The sequence below is a fragment of the Haliotis rufescens genome, unplaced genomic scaffold (assembly GCF_023055435.1).
Source record: "Haliotis rufescens isolate VD_foot unplaced genomic scaffold, xgHalRufe1.0.p SCAF_16, whole genome shotgun sequence".
NCBI classification, from domain to species: domain Eukaryota; kingdom Metazoa; phylum Mollusca; class Gastropoda; order Lepetellida; family Haliotidae; genus Haliotis; species Haliotis rufescens.
In genome coordinates, this window is record NW_025963846.1 from 29,732,112 (window position 1) to 29,752,373 (window position 20,262).

The 20,262-nt window shown below is 39.9% G+C and overlaps 1 protein-coding gene and 1 long non-coding RNA gene across 3 annotated transcripts in view; both read left to right on the forward strand.

Annotated features, from left to right (window-relative positions):
* The window catches only part of LOC124152958 (E3 ubiquitin-protein ligase RNF123-like), a 60,464-nt gene extending 46,210 nt beyond the window's left edge, over positions 1-14,254 (forward strand). For both annotated transcript variants that reach the window (XM_048397102.1, XM_048397103.1), the window contains exons 30-37: positions 1,418-1,557; positions 1,745-1,933; positions 2,908-2,983; positions 4,400-4,484; positions 7,307-7,431; positions 7,958-8,049; positions 9,338-9,426; positions 12,568-14,254. In XM_048397102.1, coding sequence (XP_048253059.1) covers positions 1,418-1,557; positions 1,745-1,933; positions 2,908-2,983; positions 4,400-4,484; positions 7,307-7,431; positions 7,958-8,049; positions 9,338-9,426; positions 12,568-12,697 — 926 coding nt within the window. In that variant the 3' untranslated portion in view covers positions 12,698-14,254. The remainder of the gene's footprint in view (positions 1-1,417; positions 1,558-1,744; positions 1,934-2,907; positions 2,984-4,399; positions 4,485-7,306; positions 7,432-7,957; positions 8,050-9,337; positions 9,427-12,567) is intronic.
* Positions 14,255-15,529: 1,275 nt separating this feature from the next.
* Positions 15,530-20,168, forward strand: LOC125381031. The gene is made up of 2 exons (XR_007221648.1): positions 15,530-17,509; positions 17,587-20,168. It is a non-coding gene; the product is annotated as an uncharacterized LOC125381031 (long non-coding RNA).
* Positions 20,169-20,262: the final 94 nt, after the last annotated feature.

The following is a 20,262-nucleotide window of genomic DNA, read 5'->3' on the forward strand; positions in this document are numbered from 1 at the left end:
TCAGTCTATACTTGTGTCCTTGAAGAGCCGTGCCCCGCGTACGTGTGTCAGTCTATACTTGTGTCCTTGTGGAGCCGTGCCCCTCGTACATGTATCTGTCTATGCTTGTGGAGCCGTGCACCTCATACGTGTATCAGTCTATACTTGTGTCCTTGTAGAGCTGTGCCCCTCGTACGTGTGTCAGTCTATACTTGTGTCCTTGTAGAGCTGTGCCCCTCGTACGTGTATCAGTCTATACTTGTAGAGCCGTGCCCCTCGTACGTGTGTCAGTCTATACTTGTGTCCTGGTAGAGCCGTGCCCCTCGTACGTGTATCAGTCTATACTTGTGTCCTGGTAGAGCCGTGCCCCTCTTACGTGTATCAGTCTATACTTGTGTCCTGGTAGAGCCGTGCCCCTCGTACATGTATCAGTCTATACTTGTGTCCTTGAAGAGCCGTGCCCCTCGTACGTGTATCGGTCTATACTTGTGTCCTTGTAGAGCTGTGCCCCTCGTACATGTGTCAGTCTATACTTGTGTCCTTGAAGAGCCGTGCCCCGCGTACGTGTGTCAGTCTATACTTGTGTCCTTGTGGAGCCGTGCCCCTCGTACATATATCTGTCTATGCTTGTGGAGCCGTGCACCTCATACGTGTATCAGTCTATACTTGTGTCCTTGTAGAGCTGTGCCCCTCGTACGTGTGTCAGTCTATGCTTGTGTCCTTGTAGAGCCGTGCCCCTCGTATGTGTATCAGTCTATACTTGTGTCCTTGTAGAGCTGTGCCCCTCGTACATGTATCAGTCTATACTTGTGTCCTTGTAGAGCCGTGCCCCTCGTACATGTATCAGTCTATACTTGTGTCCTTGTAGAGCTGTGTCCCTCGTACATGTGTCAGTCTATACTTGTGTCCTTGTAGAGCCGTGCCCCTCGTACATGTATCAGTCTATACTTGTGTCCTTGTAGAGCCGTGCCCCTCGTACATGTATAAGTCTATACTTGTGTCCTTGTAGAGCCGTGCCCCTCGTACATGTATCAGTCTATACTTGTAGAGCCGTGCCCCTCGTACATGTATCAGTCTATACTTGTAGAGCTGTGCCCCTCGTACATGTATCAGTCTATACTTGTAGAGCCGTGCCCCTCGTACATGTATCAGTCTTCAATGTGTCCTTGTAGAGTCATGCCCCTCGTACGTGTATCTGTCTATGCTTGTGGAGCCGTGCACCTCATACGTGTATCAGTCTATACTTGTGTCCTTGTAGAGCTGTGCCCCTCGTACGTGTGTCAGTCTATGCTTGTGTCCTTGTAGAGCCATGCCCCCTGTACGTGTATCAGTCTATACTTGTGTCCTGGTAGAGCCATGCCCCCCGTACATGTATCAGTCTATACTTGTAGAGCCGTGCCCCTCGTACGTGTATCAATCTCTACTTGTGTCCTTGTAGAGCCGTGCCCCTCGTACGTGTATCAGTCCATCCTGGCCAAGATACTGCTGGATGAGGAGGCCATGTCCACCCGGTTCCTTGACACTCTGATGAACCAACTCAACTGGTCCTTCTCCGAGTTCGTGGGCATCATGCAGGAGGTGAGACTGTCACTAATGCATATTTTGGCCAATGGAATTCGTCATCTAAGTGAACTACTGATTATCACATTAAACTTTGGATACGCGTTTCTGTAACTGCTAGTGAATGTGAGGTATTTGTTTTTGATATTGGTAATTATTTAATTAATTAGTCATAAAATACCAGGACATTGTTTTTTTCCCTCAGATTAACCAGTTGGTATCACACACAGAACACATGTTCCTTGAAGGGCGACAGCTGAAGATCTGTGCAGCGTGTTTCGAGATCTCCGTGTGTCTACTCAGGGTTCTGGAGATGGTGGTGTCCATAGCTTCGCAGCTGTTTACAGACTGGTCACGGCCTTCTGCCGAACTCTTCCTCAAGAGAATCATGCAGGTAACCATAGACTTAGCGACACACAGAGCTAGTCTCTTCCCTCGTGGTAAGGTGTAGGTCACGGCCTTCTGCTGAACTCTTCCTGAAGAGAATCATGCAGGTAACCATAGACTTAGTGACACACAGAGCTAGTCTCTTCCCTCGTGGTAAGCTGTAGGTCACGGCCTTCTGCTGAACTCTTCCTCAAGAGATTCATGCAGGTAACCATAGACTTAGTGACACACAGAGCTAGTCTCTTCCCTCGTGGTAAGGTGTAGGTCACGGCCTTCTGCTGAACTCTTCCTGAAGAGAATCATGCAGGTAACAATAGGCTTAGTGACACACAGAGCTAGTCTCTTCCCTCGTGGTAAGGTGTAGGTCACGGCCTTCTGCTGAACTCTTCCTGAAGAGAATCATGCAGGTAACAATAGGCTTAGTGACACACAGAGCTAGTCTGTTCCCCTGTGGTATGGTGTAGGTCACAGCCTTTTGCCGAACTCTTTCTCAAGAGAATCATGCAGGTAACAATAGGCTTAGTGCAACACAGAACTAGTCTCTTCCCTTGTGGTAACGTGTAGGTCTGCATCTGTTCTTGGATGATTTGATGTCTTCAAGTTTCTCAACAAGTGTGTTGGGTGGTCAGGTAGCCTAGTGGTTAAAGCATTCACTCATCACCCCGAAGACCCAGGTTCGATTCCTGACATGGGCACAATGTGTGAAGCCCATTTCTGGTGTCCCCCGCCGTGATATTTCTGGAATATTGCTGGAATATACACTCACTCACTCACTCAACAGTGTGTCAAAGTTAGCATGAGTATCAAGGTGTCTTTGTCTTCATCCTTATGTTAAAAGATAAAGATTTACTGGCTGAGATACTGGCTGAAACCTGGTGCCATGTTAAATAGTAATTCACTCACTTAAAGCCAACTTTACCCTTTTTTTAAAATGGATGTTTTAGCTTTGAGATATTTATTTATGTTATTTTACCTCTCTAGTTACTAAGTCAGGTGATGAGCAGAATCACATCCAAGAATGGTGCTTTTGAAAAGCTGGTGTCACTACCACTGCCAGGTGAGTTGACCAGACACACTCTTAGTAAATCTGAAAAAAGTGCCAATTAGGCTTAAAAAAATAAAAGAATTGGTTCTCAGGCAATGGTTTTTGAAAATATAGTGCGGGCGGGCGGGCGGGCGGGCGGGCGGGCGGCGTCTTTTTTGCTGTTTTTTGTTTTTTGGTTGTGCAAATAAGTATGTGACCAAATAAACAGTTGTGTACAATCAACCTGGGAAAGGACCTCCTTACATAAATGTATTCCTTGATGACTAAAATACTGGAAACCATATTTGACTAGCATTGGAATATTTAAGGAATATTTTTGTTTTTTCAAAAAATGGAAATAAAAACGAAACATGATGATGCGGACGGTGCCTGAGAACCAAGACTATTATTTTTTAGCCTTGTTTATGCATACTTAGCATCATGGTCTTTGTCCAGTGATATGTAATATTCCTCACCAGATGTTGAAACACAGCCTCAGGATTGAGGTAAATGTTGATGATTAGCATGGTAACATCTTTAAAGGGCAAGTTCACACGGAAATTAACCTATTTTTCTTGTACTTTTTCCACATTAAAAGTGTTAACATAGAAGTGTCATAGACAAAAATATTAAAATATCACAATTAATTAACATATTTTTCGCATTAAAACGATTTATATTTTTCACATTTACCAAGTGTTCTATTTCCACAACAAAAACACCATGGCTTATGCCCCTTGCAATATGACGTCATTGGTTCCAATTGATAATCATTATGACGTCATCATGCTTTGTTAGAGCCGCTTCACGTGGTGTAGGTCCAGGTGTGTGATTCTAGCGTCTCAGATGCCAGCCAGCATAGTGTTATGCTGAGTCACCACTGCGCCGGAGTGTGTCGTAGGCCATGTTGTTTTACCGCAAACTGGTACTTGATATCTTTTGCGTTGAGAATAGACAGGGACCCAGTTGAATTGGCACCAATTACGTCATAATCTAAGGGGGATAACTCAGGCCTGTTTAGCTCGAAAAACGAAGGCCTCATAACGGCATATCATTTTCACACTATTGTGAGCTTCCTACGTTCACTGTGAAAAAAATGAGTGTATATTTTCAAACACAGATACTAATTAATTCTAAAATTGCGTTTTGTTTAGAAAAAGAAAGAAAGTGATTTTTGCGTGTACACTTCCCCTTTAAGTGGGATTTAGTGACTGGTATGATGAACAAGGGAGATAACTCTATGGATAGTTAGTCTACTTATTTATGCACAACTTCTTCACAATTTTGTATATCACTTGCTTGATAATGATGAAATATCTACACCGAAACGTCACATTCATTGTAATAAAGAAGTTGTATATCCATAGCGCTATGTCCCTTGTTCAATAAGCATGGTGTTGATACTGTGTTTGACTTGTTTGTTGATGTGTTGTCATCCTGCTTGGTCAGGTCTGGACAGTGTGACCTACTTCCCGGTGCTCACAGTGGCAGTAGGCATCCTCATCAAACTGCTGATTGACACACAAGGAGAGAGGTATGTGCATCATGTGTAGGGTTGTGTAGTTCCCAAAGCATTGTCGTACTATATAAGTAAGTGAGTGAGTATGGTTTTATGCCGCTTTTAGCAATATTCCAGCAATATCACTTCGGGGGACACCAGAAATGGGCTTAACACTTTGTACCCACGTCGGGAATCGAACCAGGGTCTTCGGCATGACGAGCGAACGTTTTAACCACTAGGCTACCTGACCGCCCTGTGTGCTATATAAAGCGATATAGGTATCTGTATTGTGATTGATTTATTATATACTTAAGCGTAAAAGACTGAGTTTTCCGAAGTTGAGAAAAGTGAAATTTTCATTGCAGTGAACATAACACTTGATATTTCACTGCAGTGAACATAACACTATGACGGAACTATTGTCATACAAGAGTTACATTCCCGCAAGTTCTCTCCCTTTATCGTAAGTGTCTGGCCCGTACACAAACTATTGACTTTTTTTTTTACTTGGTTCCACACTGATATATAATAATGACAAATGGTTGTATTTGGCGATAATATTGCTTCTTGCAATTTGTTATTCTCTTGAATATATTTCATTATCAACTGTATGTTTCTCATTAAACTCATCAGTTGAGACTGTTCGTTTCGCAAAGCGCCATTTTTGTTACTTGACCAGCATGTATTCTTTCGCTTCCAACAGCGTTTTCGTAGGTTTTAAGAACATTTTTTGTTGAAGTTGATTTTGCATATCATCATATCCAAAGGTTTCATAAAGAATTTTAGTGACCCTTTTGTTTATATATTTTAAGATTTTGCAAACATGAAACTACTTATTAAGTCACAATTACAAGTGTTAGGTAGGGAGAATTTACGTTTCAAGGTTTTACATTTGTAAAGAAAGAAATTAATTTTCCGGTAGACAACTACACAAAAAGTATATAATATATCAGATATTCCATGTGTTGAGTAAAATATCATATTTCTCTCATCAAGTGACTGGAGAAAGGAGATATTTTCATGAGTGGCTTATGAAATATCCTCTATATAATTGGAGCTAGAGTGTTTGATAGTGTGTGACACTGATTGCACATGCAGAGCCATTTTTCTATATACTTCAGTGTATATTAGTCTGTATGGTCAGTCTGTAGCTCTGGGCACAGGGTAGATAACCGTTTTGAAGGAAAACATCATTTGTGAATGAGTGTCTGTGTAAATGTGCAAAACAATACAAATATGTAATGATGAAACTTGTTATATATGACCGCCTCCGTGGTCTTGTGGTAGAGCGTCCGCCCGGAGAGCGGAAGGTCCGGGGTTTGATCCCGGGCCGCGTCATACCCAAAGACGTTAAAAGATGGGACTTGTTGTTACCCTGTCTGGCGCTCGGCATTAAGGGGCTAAAACAAGGACTGGTCGGCTCTGAGTCAGTATACTGTGTCTGAGTGGGGTATTCAAGTTAAAACTGCGGCATGGTATCTCAGTATGCTAGCACTATAAATTGGCATCACTCCGGACTAGTACAAGCAGCCACACACACACACGTGCATGCAATAATCTTCGACGCGATGTTAAACCAAATTTCACCTCACCTGTTATATTTTTTTTACGAAATATACACAAAAATAATATTGCTATATGTGTCGTTTGAAAAGCAGTTTGCTGGTATGCTGATATACCGGTAGTGTAAAGCAGTCCAATTCATATGTGATGTTTAGAAATGCTGTCACTGAGTAAAGTCTGTAATATAAATCTCCATGTCAAATGTTGGTTTTTTTGCTGGCTGTGACAACATTAATAATCTGTATTGGACCAGATCAACCTATGATTGATATTATGAGCAACATCCCATGTTGCTGATGTACAGTGACACACAATCAACCAAGTTCACCATCGGATGCATTCACTCCCGTCACAACAGCATAGATTGCTCAGGACCTGTGATGACACGGAATCCCATGTTGCTGATGTACAGTGACACACAATCAACCAAGGTTCACCATCTGATGCATTCACTCCCATCACAACAGCATAGATTGCTCAGGACCTGTGATGACACGGAATCCCATGTTGCTGATGTACAGTGACACACAATCAACCAAGGTTCACCATCGGATGCATTCACTCCCCTGTCACAACAGCATAGATTGCTCAGGACCTGTGATGACACGGAATCCCATGTTGCTGATGTACAGTGACACACAATCAACCAAGGTTCACCATCGGATGCATTCACTCCCCTGTCACAACAGCATAGATTGCTCAGGACCTGTGATGACACGGAATCCCATGTTGCTGATGTACAGTGACACACAATCAACCAAGGTTCACCATCTGATGCATTCACTCCCATCACAACAGCATAGATTACTCAGGACCTGTGATGACACGGAATCCCATGGGCATACCTGTAAACTGAGCTGCACATGGTGTTTATAACCCCTGTGGATAAGAAAGGGGGGTTGGTGTGAAGATGAGTGACCATTACCTTCATCATCAACTCTGCATGATAGTGACAGTGACATATTAGTGGATAACGTTGCAAGTTGAGAAGAAATAAAAAATTCAAACTTTCTAATCAAGATCTGTTAAAATTGTTTTGCAATACCAAGTATTCAAATACGAATATAAAATTGTTCCCACAAATATATTGCTTTCTGCATGTAGGCTTGTACCCTGATGGTGTGGATGGTTGCTCATGTCATCGACCACTGGCTGCCTGGCTGGCTAAACCTGTCAGATTAGAGTATGTGGGCAATAAACCCTCCTGAAATTGCCCAAGACACTGAATTAGGCAGTCCAAGACTATTAGATTCAGATGGATCCACCTTTAAGTGTGTACTTGTGTGCTGCAGGCAAGAGAAGGCAACGCGAGCCCTGCTGCTGGATGCGGGATTCAAGATGTCCACGCTCGACTTTGTTCTCGGGGAGATTCCACCTGAGAAGGGCAAGAAAGGGAAAAAGTTCTCTCTGAAGACATGTAAGTAAACCTGTGAAGCTCAGATGTGTTTCTAGATTGGTTGATAAACTGTTGTGGGAAATATATTAATCATGTTTATCTTCAACAATTCAGTGTCATCGAGGTCTGTAACATGTTTCTCAAATATAGGTGGAACTTTTTATCCCCTGCCCCTCAAAGTTGGCGGGGGATATAGAAACGGGCTCCGTCCGTCCGTCCGTCACGTTTCATTTCCGGAGCATAACTCATAAACCGTTTAATATTTTTTCATCAAACTTTGCAGGTCTGTCAGGTACATGCTGAACTGGTGCTTTTTGCTATTTAGAAATTTTAGAAATTTTTATTTTTTTACGTTTCCATGGCAGCAAGATGGACTTCTTTTTTTTACAATTCTATGACAAGTTCCACCTCGGGTTAAAAAGGTTAGGGTTTGTTTAGATTTAATTATGTCATAAATTCTGCAACAGGGGTTGGGGATATAGCCACGTAGGGGCAAACTCTTGTTGATTTTCCGGCAGCAACATGAATGGTGTGCTATACATTGCAGATGAGGAAGTAAGCAAGGAGGAGCTTGAAAACATAGAAAGTCTGCGAGTCTACCTCAAGCACAAGGAGAACTCTCTGGAGTCACAGTCTCAGGTAGGTAAACCATTCATGCAGCGGTCTGGGACATTAGCCGCTAGTCCCAAGCCCAAGGCTAGTAAATTCTGTTTAGTAAGCTTAGCCAATACCAGTCCATATACATGACCAACCATGGTTGGTTGGTTGTTTAACGCCGCACTCAGCAATATTCCAGCTATATGACGGCTGTCTGTAAATAATCGAGTCTGGACCAGACAATCCAGTGATTGATATCATGATCATCGATCCACGCAATTGGGATCGATGACCTGCATCAACCAAGTCAGCGAGCCTGACCACCCGATCCCGTTAGTCGCCTTTTACGACAAGCAAAGTCGCCTTTTACGGCAAGCATGGGTTGCTGAAGACCCATTCTACCCCGGATCTTCACGGGTCTGACCAACCATGAGGTGAGGGACCTTATGGGTGAAAAATCACATTTTGACATCTTATTATGATTTAAAAACTACAGCATCCTAGGACCACAAAAAGATAAATCCTAACCTTCAATTCATATTTATTACATCGATACATGACATCAAACATTTGGACTCATTTTTTGCAAAGTCCCATTTTCAGACACATAACTGTTTATATAGATTGCAGGTTTTAGATATGAAGTTTGATTAATTGAAAGTAGACACGTATGCTGAAATGTTTTGAAATAATGTTTTTATTATATTATGAACTAAGGAGAGAAAGATAAGATATTTATGTACAGTCTGCACATATGGCATTTTATTCGGAAGTAAATTGATGTCTTTATGACTTCAAAGCACAATTGTTTCCTGGCACCAACAAGGTCTCTTTTCTCCTCGTGGGTCACATGTGTTAAAGTCATGTTTAGGCTAGTGGACTCAAAAGGGTTTGGCAATGACTGATCTTAGCATATGGAAGTCTAGAGTCTTAAGCAAATCTATTTTGACTGACAGTTTTATAGTCAAGATTGTGTTACAGTTATAATTACAATATGTGAAATTATAAAACATGTAACACTGTTAAACTTTTATTCATCAGTTTTGCATTGATTAATGGTTCAATAACAGAAAGGAGGCGGTCGGGTAGCCTAGTGGTTAAAGCGTTTGCTCGTCACGCCGAAGACCCGGGTTCGATTCCCGATATGGGTACAATGTGTGAAGCCCATTTCTGGTGATATTGCTGGAATATTGCTAAAAGCGGCGTAAAACCATACTCACTCACTCACTCGATAGCAGAAAGTGTCTTTCATGTATGGAATGTTTTCATATTTACATTTACACGTAACTCTGTGTCCATCTGATTGCGTCATCTGTTTAACCCCACCCAGGTGAAAGTGAGAGACGAAGACCTGTGTACGATATGCTATGCAAGTCCTCGGTCGGCTACGTTCATCCCCTGTGGCCATCAGTCCTGCAGGTAGGCAGCCATGGTGTCATGGATATTTCCGTCAAAGTATCAGGACCCACTGGCACCATGTGATCTCAGTGATAATTGTTAGGCTGTTGTTAAAGTAATGGATTTTACACTAGCCCTGGTCTGTACAAGTAGGTCTTATTGATTGTTGGTTTTGAGTATATGTTTTGAAAGAGACTCCGCTCTGGAGCCTTGTGAAGTCAGTGTTTTGATGGCAAATATTTTATCATCAAAAAATGGCTCCCACAGGAGATATGGCTTGGGTGAGATCAAGAGATATTTACATTGAAGATATCGCTGCAATTAAATTGCATCACAATGCTTTGCAGACCATTGTGACGTCATCGGTTACCATGACATCACAATCATATGACATCTCTGATGGCTCTGCTACTGATGCTGTTAGCAGTTCTTTTTACACTTAAGACACTGCTTATTACTGTCTACAAACTGAAAAAGTTCAACGAATGATGTTGGATGATAAATAAAATCTCACCCTCGTGTCTTTTGATATCAAATATATCAACACTCGTTGAGGCTTGCCGAGGAGTTCTTCCACTTTTATCAACTCATGTTGATATATTTGATATCAAAAGACACTCAGGTGAGATTCTCTATCTCTTTCCTATATTATTCTTGTTATTATTTGTTTCACTTTTATCTATACCCAGCGGGCGCCAGGTTAGAATAGGTGCCAAACACTCTACTGACTGTCATAAGGCATGGAGTGGGGCATTAAACAACAAACATTATATAACTCCTTACATTATAAGATGTTCATCACCTGTGATATAACCTACTGACTCACTCCTTACATTATAAGATGTTCATCACCTGTGATATAACCTACTGACTCTCTCCTTACATTACAATATGTTCATCCACTGTGATATAACCTACTGACTCTCTCCTTACATTATAAGATGTTCATCACCTGTGATATAACCTACTGACTCTCTCCTTACATTACAAGATGTTCATCACCTGTGATATAACCTACTGACTCACTCCTTACATTATAAGATGTTCATCACCTGTGATATAACCTACTGACTCACTCCTTACATTACAAGATGATCATCCACTGTGATATAACCTACTGACTCACTCCTTACATTACAATATGTTCATCCACTGTGATATAACCTACTGACTCTCTCCTTACATTATAAGATGTTCATCACCTGTGATATAACCTACTGACTCTCTCCTTACATTATAAGATGTTCATCACCTGTGATATAACCTACTGACTCACTCCTTACATTATAAGATGTTCATCACCTGTGATATAACCTACTGACTCACTCCTTACATTATAAGATGTTCATCACCTGTGATATAACCTACTGACTCTCTCCTTACATTATAAGATGTTCATCACCTGTGATATAACCTACTGACTCTCTCCTTACATTATAAGATGTTCATCACCTGTGATATAACCTACTGACTCACTCCTTACATTATAAGATGTTCATCACCTGTGATATAACCTACTGACTCACTCCTTACATTATAAGATGTTCATCCACTGTGATATAACCTACTGACTCACTCCTTACATTATAATATGTTCATCCACTGTGATATAACCTACTGACTCTCTCCTTACATTATAAGATGTTCATCACCTGTGATATAACCTACTGACTCTCTCCTTACATTACAAGATGTTCATCACCTGTGATATAACCTACTGACTCACTCCTTACATTATAAGATGTTCATCACCTGTGATATAACCTACTGACTCTCTCCTTACATTATAAGATGTTCATCACCTGTGATATAACCTACTGACTCACTCCTTACATTATAAGATGTTCATCCACTGTGATATAACCTACTGACTCACTCCTTACATTACAAGATGATCATCCACTGTGATATAACCTACTGACTCACGCCTTACATTACAAGATGTTCATCCACTGTGATATAACCTACTGACTCACACCTTACATTACAAGATGTTCATCCACTGTGATATAACCTACTGACTCTCCTTACATTACAAGATGTTCATCCACTGTGATATAACCTACTGACTCACTCCTTACATTATAAGATGTTCATCACCTGTGAAATAACCTACTGACTCACTCCTTACATTACAAGATGTTCATCACCTGTGAAATAACCTACTGACTCACTCCTTACATTACAAGATGTTCATCACTGTGATATAACCTACTGACTCACTCCTTACATTACAAGATGATCATCCACTGTGATATAACCTACTGACTCACTCCTTACATTACAAGATGTTCATCACCTGTGATATAACCTACTGACTCACTCCTTACATTACAAGATGTTCATCACTGTGATATAACCTACTGACTCACTCCTTACATTACAAGATGATCATCCACTGTGATATAACCTACTGACTCACTCCTTACATTACAAGATGTTCATCACCTGTGAAATAACCTACTGACTCACACCTTACATTACAAGATGTTCATCACTGTGATATAACCTACTGACTCACTCCTTACATTACAAGATGATCATCCACTGTGATATAACCTACTGACTCACACCTTACATTACAAGATGTTCATCACTGTGATATAACCTACTGACTCTCCTTACATTACAAGATGTTCATCCACTGATATAACCTACTGACTCACACCTTACATTACAAGATGATCATCCACTGTGATATAACCTACTGACTCACTCCTTACATTACAAGATGTTCATCACTGTGATATAACCTACTGACTCACACCTTACATTACAAGATGTTCATCCACTGTGATATAACCTACTGACTCACTCCTTACATTACAAGATGTTCATCACTGTGATATAACCTACTGACTCACTCCTTACATTACAAGATGTTCATCCACTGTGATATAACCTACTGACTCACTCCTTACATTACAAGATGATCATCCACTGTGATATAACCTACTGACTCTCCTTACATTACAAGATGTTCATCCACTGTGATATAACTTACTGACTCTCCTTACATTACAAGATGTACCGACTGACTTGCTCTTGGCAGGGCATAAGGGATGATGCGGGTGGTGCCTGACAACCATGACGATTATTTTTTTTTGGCCTAAGATGTCCATCACCTTTGGTGTACTGACTGACTCGCTCCTTCCATTGCAGGACGTGCATCACACAGCAGCTGATGGCCAAGAAGGAGTGCTTTTTCTGCAAGGCAATCATCACCTCTGTAAAGGACATGCATGGAAACACGATCCTCCGAGAACAATGTCAAGGCCAGTCGAAGCACTGACAGTAAGAGACAGTCTTCACAGGCGGACAGCGTTCACATATCAAGGCCGTCAAAGGGTCATGGGTCATGAGAGAGTTGGATTTCATTCTACATTGAGATGATCCAGACGATGTGATTTTTTCACCTTTTACAAAGTTGTAACGGTTCAATTGCTTTGAAACAAATTTGTTATGGCGTATATTTTAGTATACTGAGACAACATGGTGTGGTTGCAGCTGTCGTTGCAGGATTGGAACAATGTGTATCTGGATTTATTGAATGCAGTAAATATGGATTAAAGGGGTTCCAATCAACGTAAGTCATAACAGAACACTGTGAAACAAAACAATTTATGAAGTACATCATTTGCTTGGGTTTAGCAGGGACCTGAACAAGTTTGACATGTTGACGTAAGCTGTTAATGCACAAGATTTTATGTAGTGGAAAGAGTCAAATATCTTTTGTTGAAACTATCCGTCTCAAAGGCAGAGCTGTTGGGTGAGAGGGAGGGATTGTACTGAACAAGTTTGACATGTTGACGTAAGCTGTTAATGCACAAGTTTTGATGTAATGGAAAGAGTCAAATATCTATAGTTAAAACTGTTCGTCTTGAAGGCAGAGCTGTTGGGTGAGAGGAGAGGGAGGGATTGTTCTGAACATGTGGGAGATATTGGCCCATGGGGTAACCATGAGACGATGATCGTTTCAAGATTTGAGATAAACAGTGTCTACGAGTTTTGCCATGATATTTTTATATTAAGTGCAATAGGCTATTTCAGACAAATAATAATTTTGTATTAAATAAGACCAAAGTAAGTTTTTAGGAAAACCTGCAGAGAATTTTTTGACTCCCGTCATGGAATATTGGATCCAATGTAGTATTATAGTGCCTGCAGAAACTTTATAGACACATTGGTCTGATATGGGCATTCTATATTGTAATATAAAGATATGTAGCTTTGAGGGTCCTGATGTTTTCAAGTTAACAGGTGCCAATAAATACACCTGAACACGAAAACAACTGATGGAGATGGATACAGGTGAAAGTATCCCACCTGTACCGATTTGTCCGTCTCATTTGGAAAACAACTGACATTATGTATTTGACATTTCAACCATGCATGCAGGGCTCCAGATATGTTTTGAGTCATTGAGTATTTACTCACATGTTATTATTCACATCGTGTATTGAGTTTTCTTTGGTATTCAATATCTTTTTACTCTCTTTGTCCAGTATGTTGTGTTTTGTAAACCAATGAGGAGACTTTTAAAAAATATGATTCTACTTCTATGCTGTTTCAGGTAACTTCTAATTAGCATATGATAGTGTGCTGTCCTAGGAAAGTCACATGTTGCATACAGTAAGGAGGATGTTGCACATCTGTGCATTATTCTCTGCAGTAGACTCGATGTATACGTGAAGCGTGTATTGAGTCAGTACGAAGACCTGTAAAGATATACCGTCTTCGACGTAATAAGTGCCCTGGGCGCTCTCAAAATTAGAAATAGGGGTCTCTTATTAGAATATTATTTTGGTGAAAAACAAGAGTTGAAAGATAAATTTCATGGTTTATACTGACAGCCTGAAATGTTTATATATGACATATATATTTTTCCAGAATTTAAATGCCTATAATTAAGGGGGCATATAACACACGAGTGCGTATTATACGCGAATAAATAAGCCTTGTGTACATTGATGAATACGAAGGGGTGCTAATTGGGATTGCTCACTAGTCAATATATTAGCAAATATGACCGTGGGTGCCTATTAGAGCGGGGCGCTTATTACGTCGAATACAGTATGTGTACCAAGCTGAGGAAACCACCTCGAGCAATTCCGCTGTGTTGATGTGCTAGCGGGTTATCGAATTTCTTCATGTGTGTTTGTACGCAAAGAACCATATTACTGGGGGTATGGTGATTAGTTTGCATGTTTTTACACAAATACTCAGCTTATCTGGAGCTCTGTGCATGTTGCTGTATCTGATGACCGTGTGAGAACTGTTTGAAAGGCCACGGGTGATCTGTCTGTGATGAGGGTAGGGCGTGAGTTCCTACACAGGGAGTGCATCGTGTTGTCAGGTGTTTTGTCATGAAGGTGAAGTACTTTAAAATGTCTGTGTTTTATGATGGAAGAAACTAGCGTCACGTTTGGGTTCATTGTTTCTGTTTCTAATAAAGATCGACTGAAAACAATTCTCCATAGGACAAACCAATGGCAACATATCACTGTCTGTAAACATATCGGACATATATTGTTTATTATTGACCATGTAAACACTGGACAGAAAATATACAAGCACCAGTACTTATTCATCGATGCTCATGATGTCAATCACTGGATTGTCTGGTCTGTTCCAGACTCGATTATTTACAGACTGCCATCTTATAGCTGGAATATTGCTGAGTGCGGTGTTAAACAACAAACACCTGAAACAAATCAATACTTGTTCAGCCAGACAGATTTATTTTCTTGTAACAGATTTCCAAATGCTAAGTCTCCAGAGGGAATGGAAGTAATGTGTTGAGGTCGACAATGGTAAAGTTTCTAAAACACAGTTGAAATGAAATCTTCATGAAAATGTGAACAAGAGGAATTCAACAGCATTTTAAATTGTTTTGGTTTCACTGTTGCAAAGTTTAGGATAGGTTTATCGGCAATACAAGACAAGAACTATCCTTAACTATTGGAGGCATGGGTGGCCCAGTCATCTAAGGCACTGCGATTCACTGTGCAGAGTTGCGCCTTGGGCACACCAGAAACCTATGATTGTGGGTTAGAATTCCGGTTTGCCCTGATTATGTTTCTAGGTTTGTCAGCACCATACCCGTGCTCGTGGGTTTCACCGAAGTGGTAACCGTCTGAGACCTGCATCACTTTGGGCTTTCCTCCCACATTAAGCTGACACGCCGTGATATAACTGGAATACTGTTAGAAGTGGCGTTCAGCCCAACTCACTCACTTACTTAATTATTGTGCTGGGAACATTCTTTATGATAACTCTCTGTCACATCATGAGCTATAAAGTCGTGGTAGGCCCCAGTATTTATGATTCCTCATAACAAAAATGGGATATTTTATTTTGATTTTGTGTAACAGAAAATATCATATGCAGATTCAAGTACCATATACCTTGAAATCTTTTTTATTGGAATATGCATTGAATGCATGTACATTTGGATAAGCCCCCAAGTGTATAACTGTGTGATACATGCTGCATGTCCACGATACTGGGCAATAACTGACTACAAGGCAGGGAGACTTACTCTTTTGGCGCCAAATCGGCCAAAAAAGTGTAATCGATATGCAATCCTTTACACTGTAAGTGCAAAGTCTTATTCGAAGCAGCTGTTGAATATGTTCTTCATGTTTTTGTTTGTTTATACAATTAAGTTAAAATAAGACTCCTTCAGCACAAGATGAAACACAGACCTTGTTATTTTAAATGCAAACTATTATCCAAATGGCAGCTAATTTTAGCATGCACTAATTGCTTTTTTATCCAATGTTGCAGCATTTTATTTCACTATGATATGAATGTGGCACATTATACAGTGATAGTCCTGTGATAAAATATCCTTCAAGCTTTATCTGAACTAGGGCAGGTTTAACAATCATGCTGTGATGTCGTTAATGGAGAAAAAACAAAATATCCATATGTAGATTGGACAGTGAATTTTTTCAATTCAGACAGAATTGTCACTGATGAGGTATATGTTTACAGAGCATTGATGGGGATAAGTCGGAATTAGGAAAAGGGTCAGTTTGATTTGACTAAGAGGGGATAAGAGGACATTATGGAAAAGCATCGGTTTGCGTGTGTTGGAATAGAAATGTAACTGCCAAACATGTTTGACTATTATAGTCTGATTCAGTATTCGGCATGTGTATGATAAGAAGTGATATTCTCATACCAGGTACTTTGGTGTGACCTTGAAATTTGAACTACATATTCAAATTTCATTTGTATGCTTTGTTATGTGTAATTGATTTATGTTTTAATTTTAAGCTCTTATGAAATGATTTGAAGTTTTAACTCGACACTTTTCTAACAACAGGTAACTGGTGCTTCTTATGATCAGAGTGGCACCGGTGGCACAGGTGCCACAGTTGTCTAAGGTGCCACAATTCGCTGTGTAGAGTTGCCTCCCTTGGGCATGCCAGAAACCTATGATTGTGGGTTCGAATCCCGGTTTACCCTGATTATGTTTCTAGGTTTGTCAGCACCATACCTGTGCTCCTGGGGGTCACCGAAGTGGTATACATCTGAGACCTGCATCACTTCGGGCTTTCCTCCCACATCAAGCTGACACGCCGTGATATAACTGGAATACTGTTAAAGGGGCGTTAAACCCAACTCACTCACTGTTTATGATCAGGAATACAATGTTCTTGTAAAAGAGGTTTGCTCAGCTGTAGACAGCACAGAGAGTCTCACTGATGTAGCAAGGCAGTACTGGGTTCAGGGGAAGTTAATGCCTGTATTATGCCCTTATGTTCAATAAGCAGTTATTCACGTTTGTGGACTGCTTCAATTAAAAAATGAAATTTAAAAAAAACTGAGTGTGAAATAAATTATAAAACAGTATGTGTCAGTAAAATGTGTGTATTGTGTATCTCATCCCTTGGTATAATATCCGGGTGCATGCTGGTACATTCTTGTTGGGCCTCACCCGGCGTTTGACAGTTTGCAAAACATTTTTCTGGATCAAGGACATGTAAAATTATCCTATTTTAAACTTTAATGAAATGATTTGAAGTTTTAGCAGTACACTTTTCTAAGGTGCTGTTTATGTTTATAATCAGGAAACAATGTTCTTGAGAAATAGGTTCGTCACAATATGGCTGAAATATTGCCTATGTGACGTTAAACTTTAACTCACTCACTCACTCACTTGAGAAATAGGTATTCTGGCATGGAGAGACTGTAAACTTAAAGGCTGCTTATGTAGGTGTTAAAAGTTAAAAAGACAGACTCTCTGTGCTGTATCCATCATGTCATCGTCATATGTGCCACTTTATCACCACTGTTGCAACCTCACAGACCTCGGTCAATATATAGGGGCGGTTGGGTAGCCTAGTGGTTAAAGCATTCGCTCGTCACGCCGAAGACCTGGGTTTAAATCCCAACAAGCGGCATAAAAACTCACTCACTCACTCACTATCGATACATAAACAAACTGAACTGATAAAAATATTTTATGTTTTAAACTTTTTATCTAGTCTTTTTCATAATGCTTTTCAATCTTTGTAATTTTTATGTTGTTACTTAGTTTTAGACTTGACATGACTTGACATGTACTATTGTATTTAATTAATGTGGCCCCGGAATGTTTGCTTGGCATTTACACTGTGAAATGTATTATATATTTATGACCGCAGGAGTGTTTGATAGAACGTACTTGTACTGTTATACATGTTATATTTGAAGTGTATAAATAATAGACTGTGATATGTACTTTCATCCTGATCTGTGCCGCCTTCAGTCCTCTGTGATGGTGTGAGACTGCTTCACTCACACATGTAATTCAGTATTCTCAACATTAAACAGGGGCGGTCGGGTAGCCTAGTGGTTAAAGCGTTCGCTCGTCACGCTCGATTCCCGACATGGGTACAATGTGTGAAGCCCATTTCTGGTGTCCCCCGCCGTGATATTGCTGGAATATTGCTAAAAGCGGCGTAAAACCATACTCACTCACACACTCACTCAACATTAAACAGTTGGTGTCCTTTTGACCAGGAAACTCACCTGGGACTGTTGTACCGATGTTACGGATTGTTGGAGTAGAGCATTCTGTAGGTCAGAATTATTGATGAATTTAATTAATGTCAGCATACAACACTAAATATTTTATAAGATACATAGAAAAACAAAATTGAGTGACAAATTCATAGAGTGCTCAAGAATCATGATATTTCAGTTTTTTTATTTACGTATATATAATTAACATGCTGTTGATATTGTTTATTTGTAGATCATGAAATGTGCAAATCGGGCACCTACCTAGGGTAGTGTACAAACATTGTAACTCTATCCAGTGGGACTATGGGGGTGTGGGTACCTCCTCAAACATGGGTGGATTGGCTGGTTATTCTAGAACATGAATTAGGGTTCAGCAAGCTAGGCTTTCTAAGATGTAGGTATATATTTAGTAGTATACTATGGGGATTTATCAAGGAACCAAACTATGTTTCTTTGAAAAACGTACTGGCAAATAAAATCATTATTTTATTCAAATTTCTGATTTTCTTAATAATATGCAATGATATGAAACTGGATGAAAGCCTCTCACTCTATGGTCATGTTATCGGTGAAATACAAGTCACAAACGGCAGTTTGTTATTCCTGGAATTTGTATTGAGACCAAACATTGTTTCAGCTACAGCTGCGAAAACAGATATTTTTTTTTCTTAAAACTATGAGCCCAAATATATTTTTCTAAAAGGCACATTACAACAAAGAATGTTTTGTGGCAGGCAATTTTTTTTGTCCAACAATATGAAGCATGATTATTTTTTGTAAGAATATTTGGAGGCAATCTACCTTTTTTGACCCCCTGCAGCCCCTAACATGCAATATATACACATTGTTACAAAATATTCCCTACATGTGTATCTGTTACTCAACATCTTATGCATCTGAAGTTTAATTGGGTTTGTATTGATACACTATTGGTTTACTAAAAGGCAAGGTCATATATGCAAAAGAAAACAACATCAGTATTACTGGTAAAAATTGAATATTTGTCTATGTTAATTACCATTAAGGGGCGGTCGGGTAGCCTAGTGGTTAAAGTGTTCGCTCGTCACGCCGAAGATCCGGGTTCGATTCCCGACATGGGTACAATGTGTGAAGCCCATTTCTGGTGTCCCCCGCCGTGATATTGCTGGGATATTGCTAAAAGCGGCGTAAAACCATACTCACTCACTCACTAATTACCATTAACTAAGCATTGACAATGATCAGAAATATTTGAAATAGTGCATTGCTTGTCCAACTGCGGTTGGCTGATGTGATTGAGTTAAAGAATTTGATTTGTTTCTGAAGGTTTCAATTTGTGTTTCTATTTATCAATTAGTGAACGTTCACATGATCATGGAGGACTGAAGCCCACAGTTGAGTGTCTAACACTGTCATTGTTTTAGATTCTCAAGCAATTTTACATATGCTGGTAATCATCATAAAGAAAATATTGTACAACAGTAGATGAAATGCCATTTGGTAATAAAAATACCACAAACTTGTTTTATAAAAATATGTTGTTGCCTTTTTCAGCATTTTGCCTGAGTGCACTTGTACAACAGAGAAAAAGTCATCTTTATCTTTGGTTATTTCTTGAGAATAGAAGCCGACAATATGAACTTTAGCTTGAACAGCTGGTACTACTGGACACACAGTGTGTATTCATAATTAGACAAAAAAAACACACACAAGTATAAGATAAAACAACACACACACAAGCATTAGATAAAACATGTACAAAAGTATGGCACAAAAGGGGATTCTGATCACAGAACAAATTTAAGTAACCGATAGGATGGATGATTTACTTACATAGCTTACAGTACATATTCACATTCT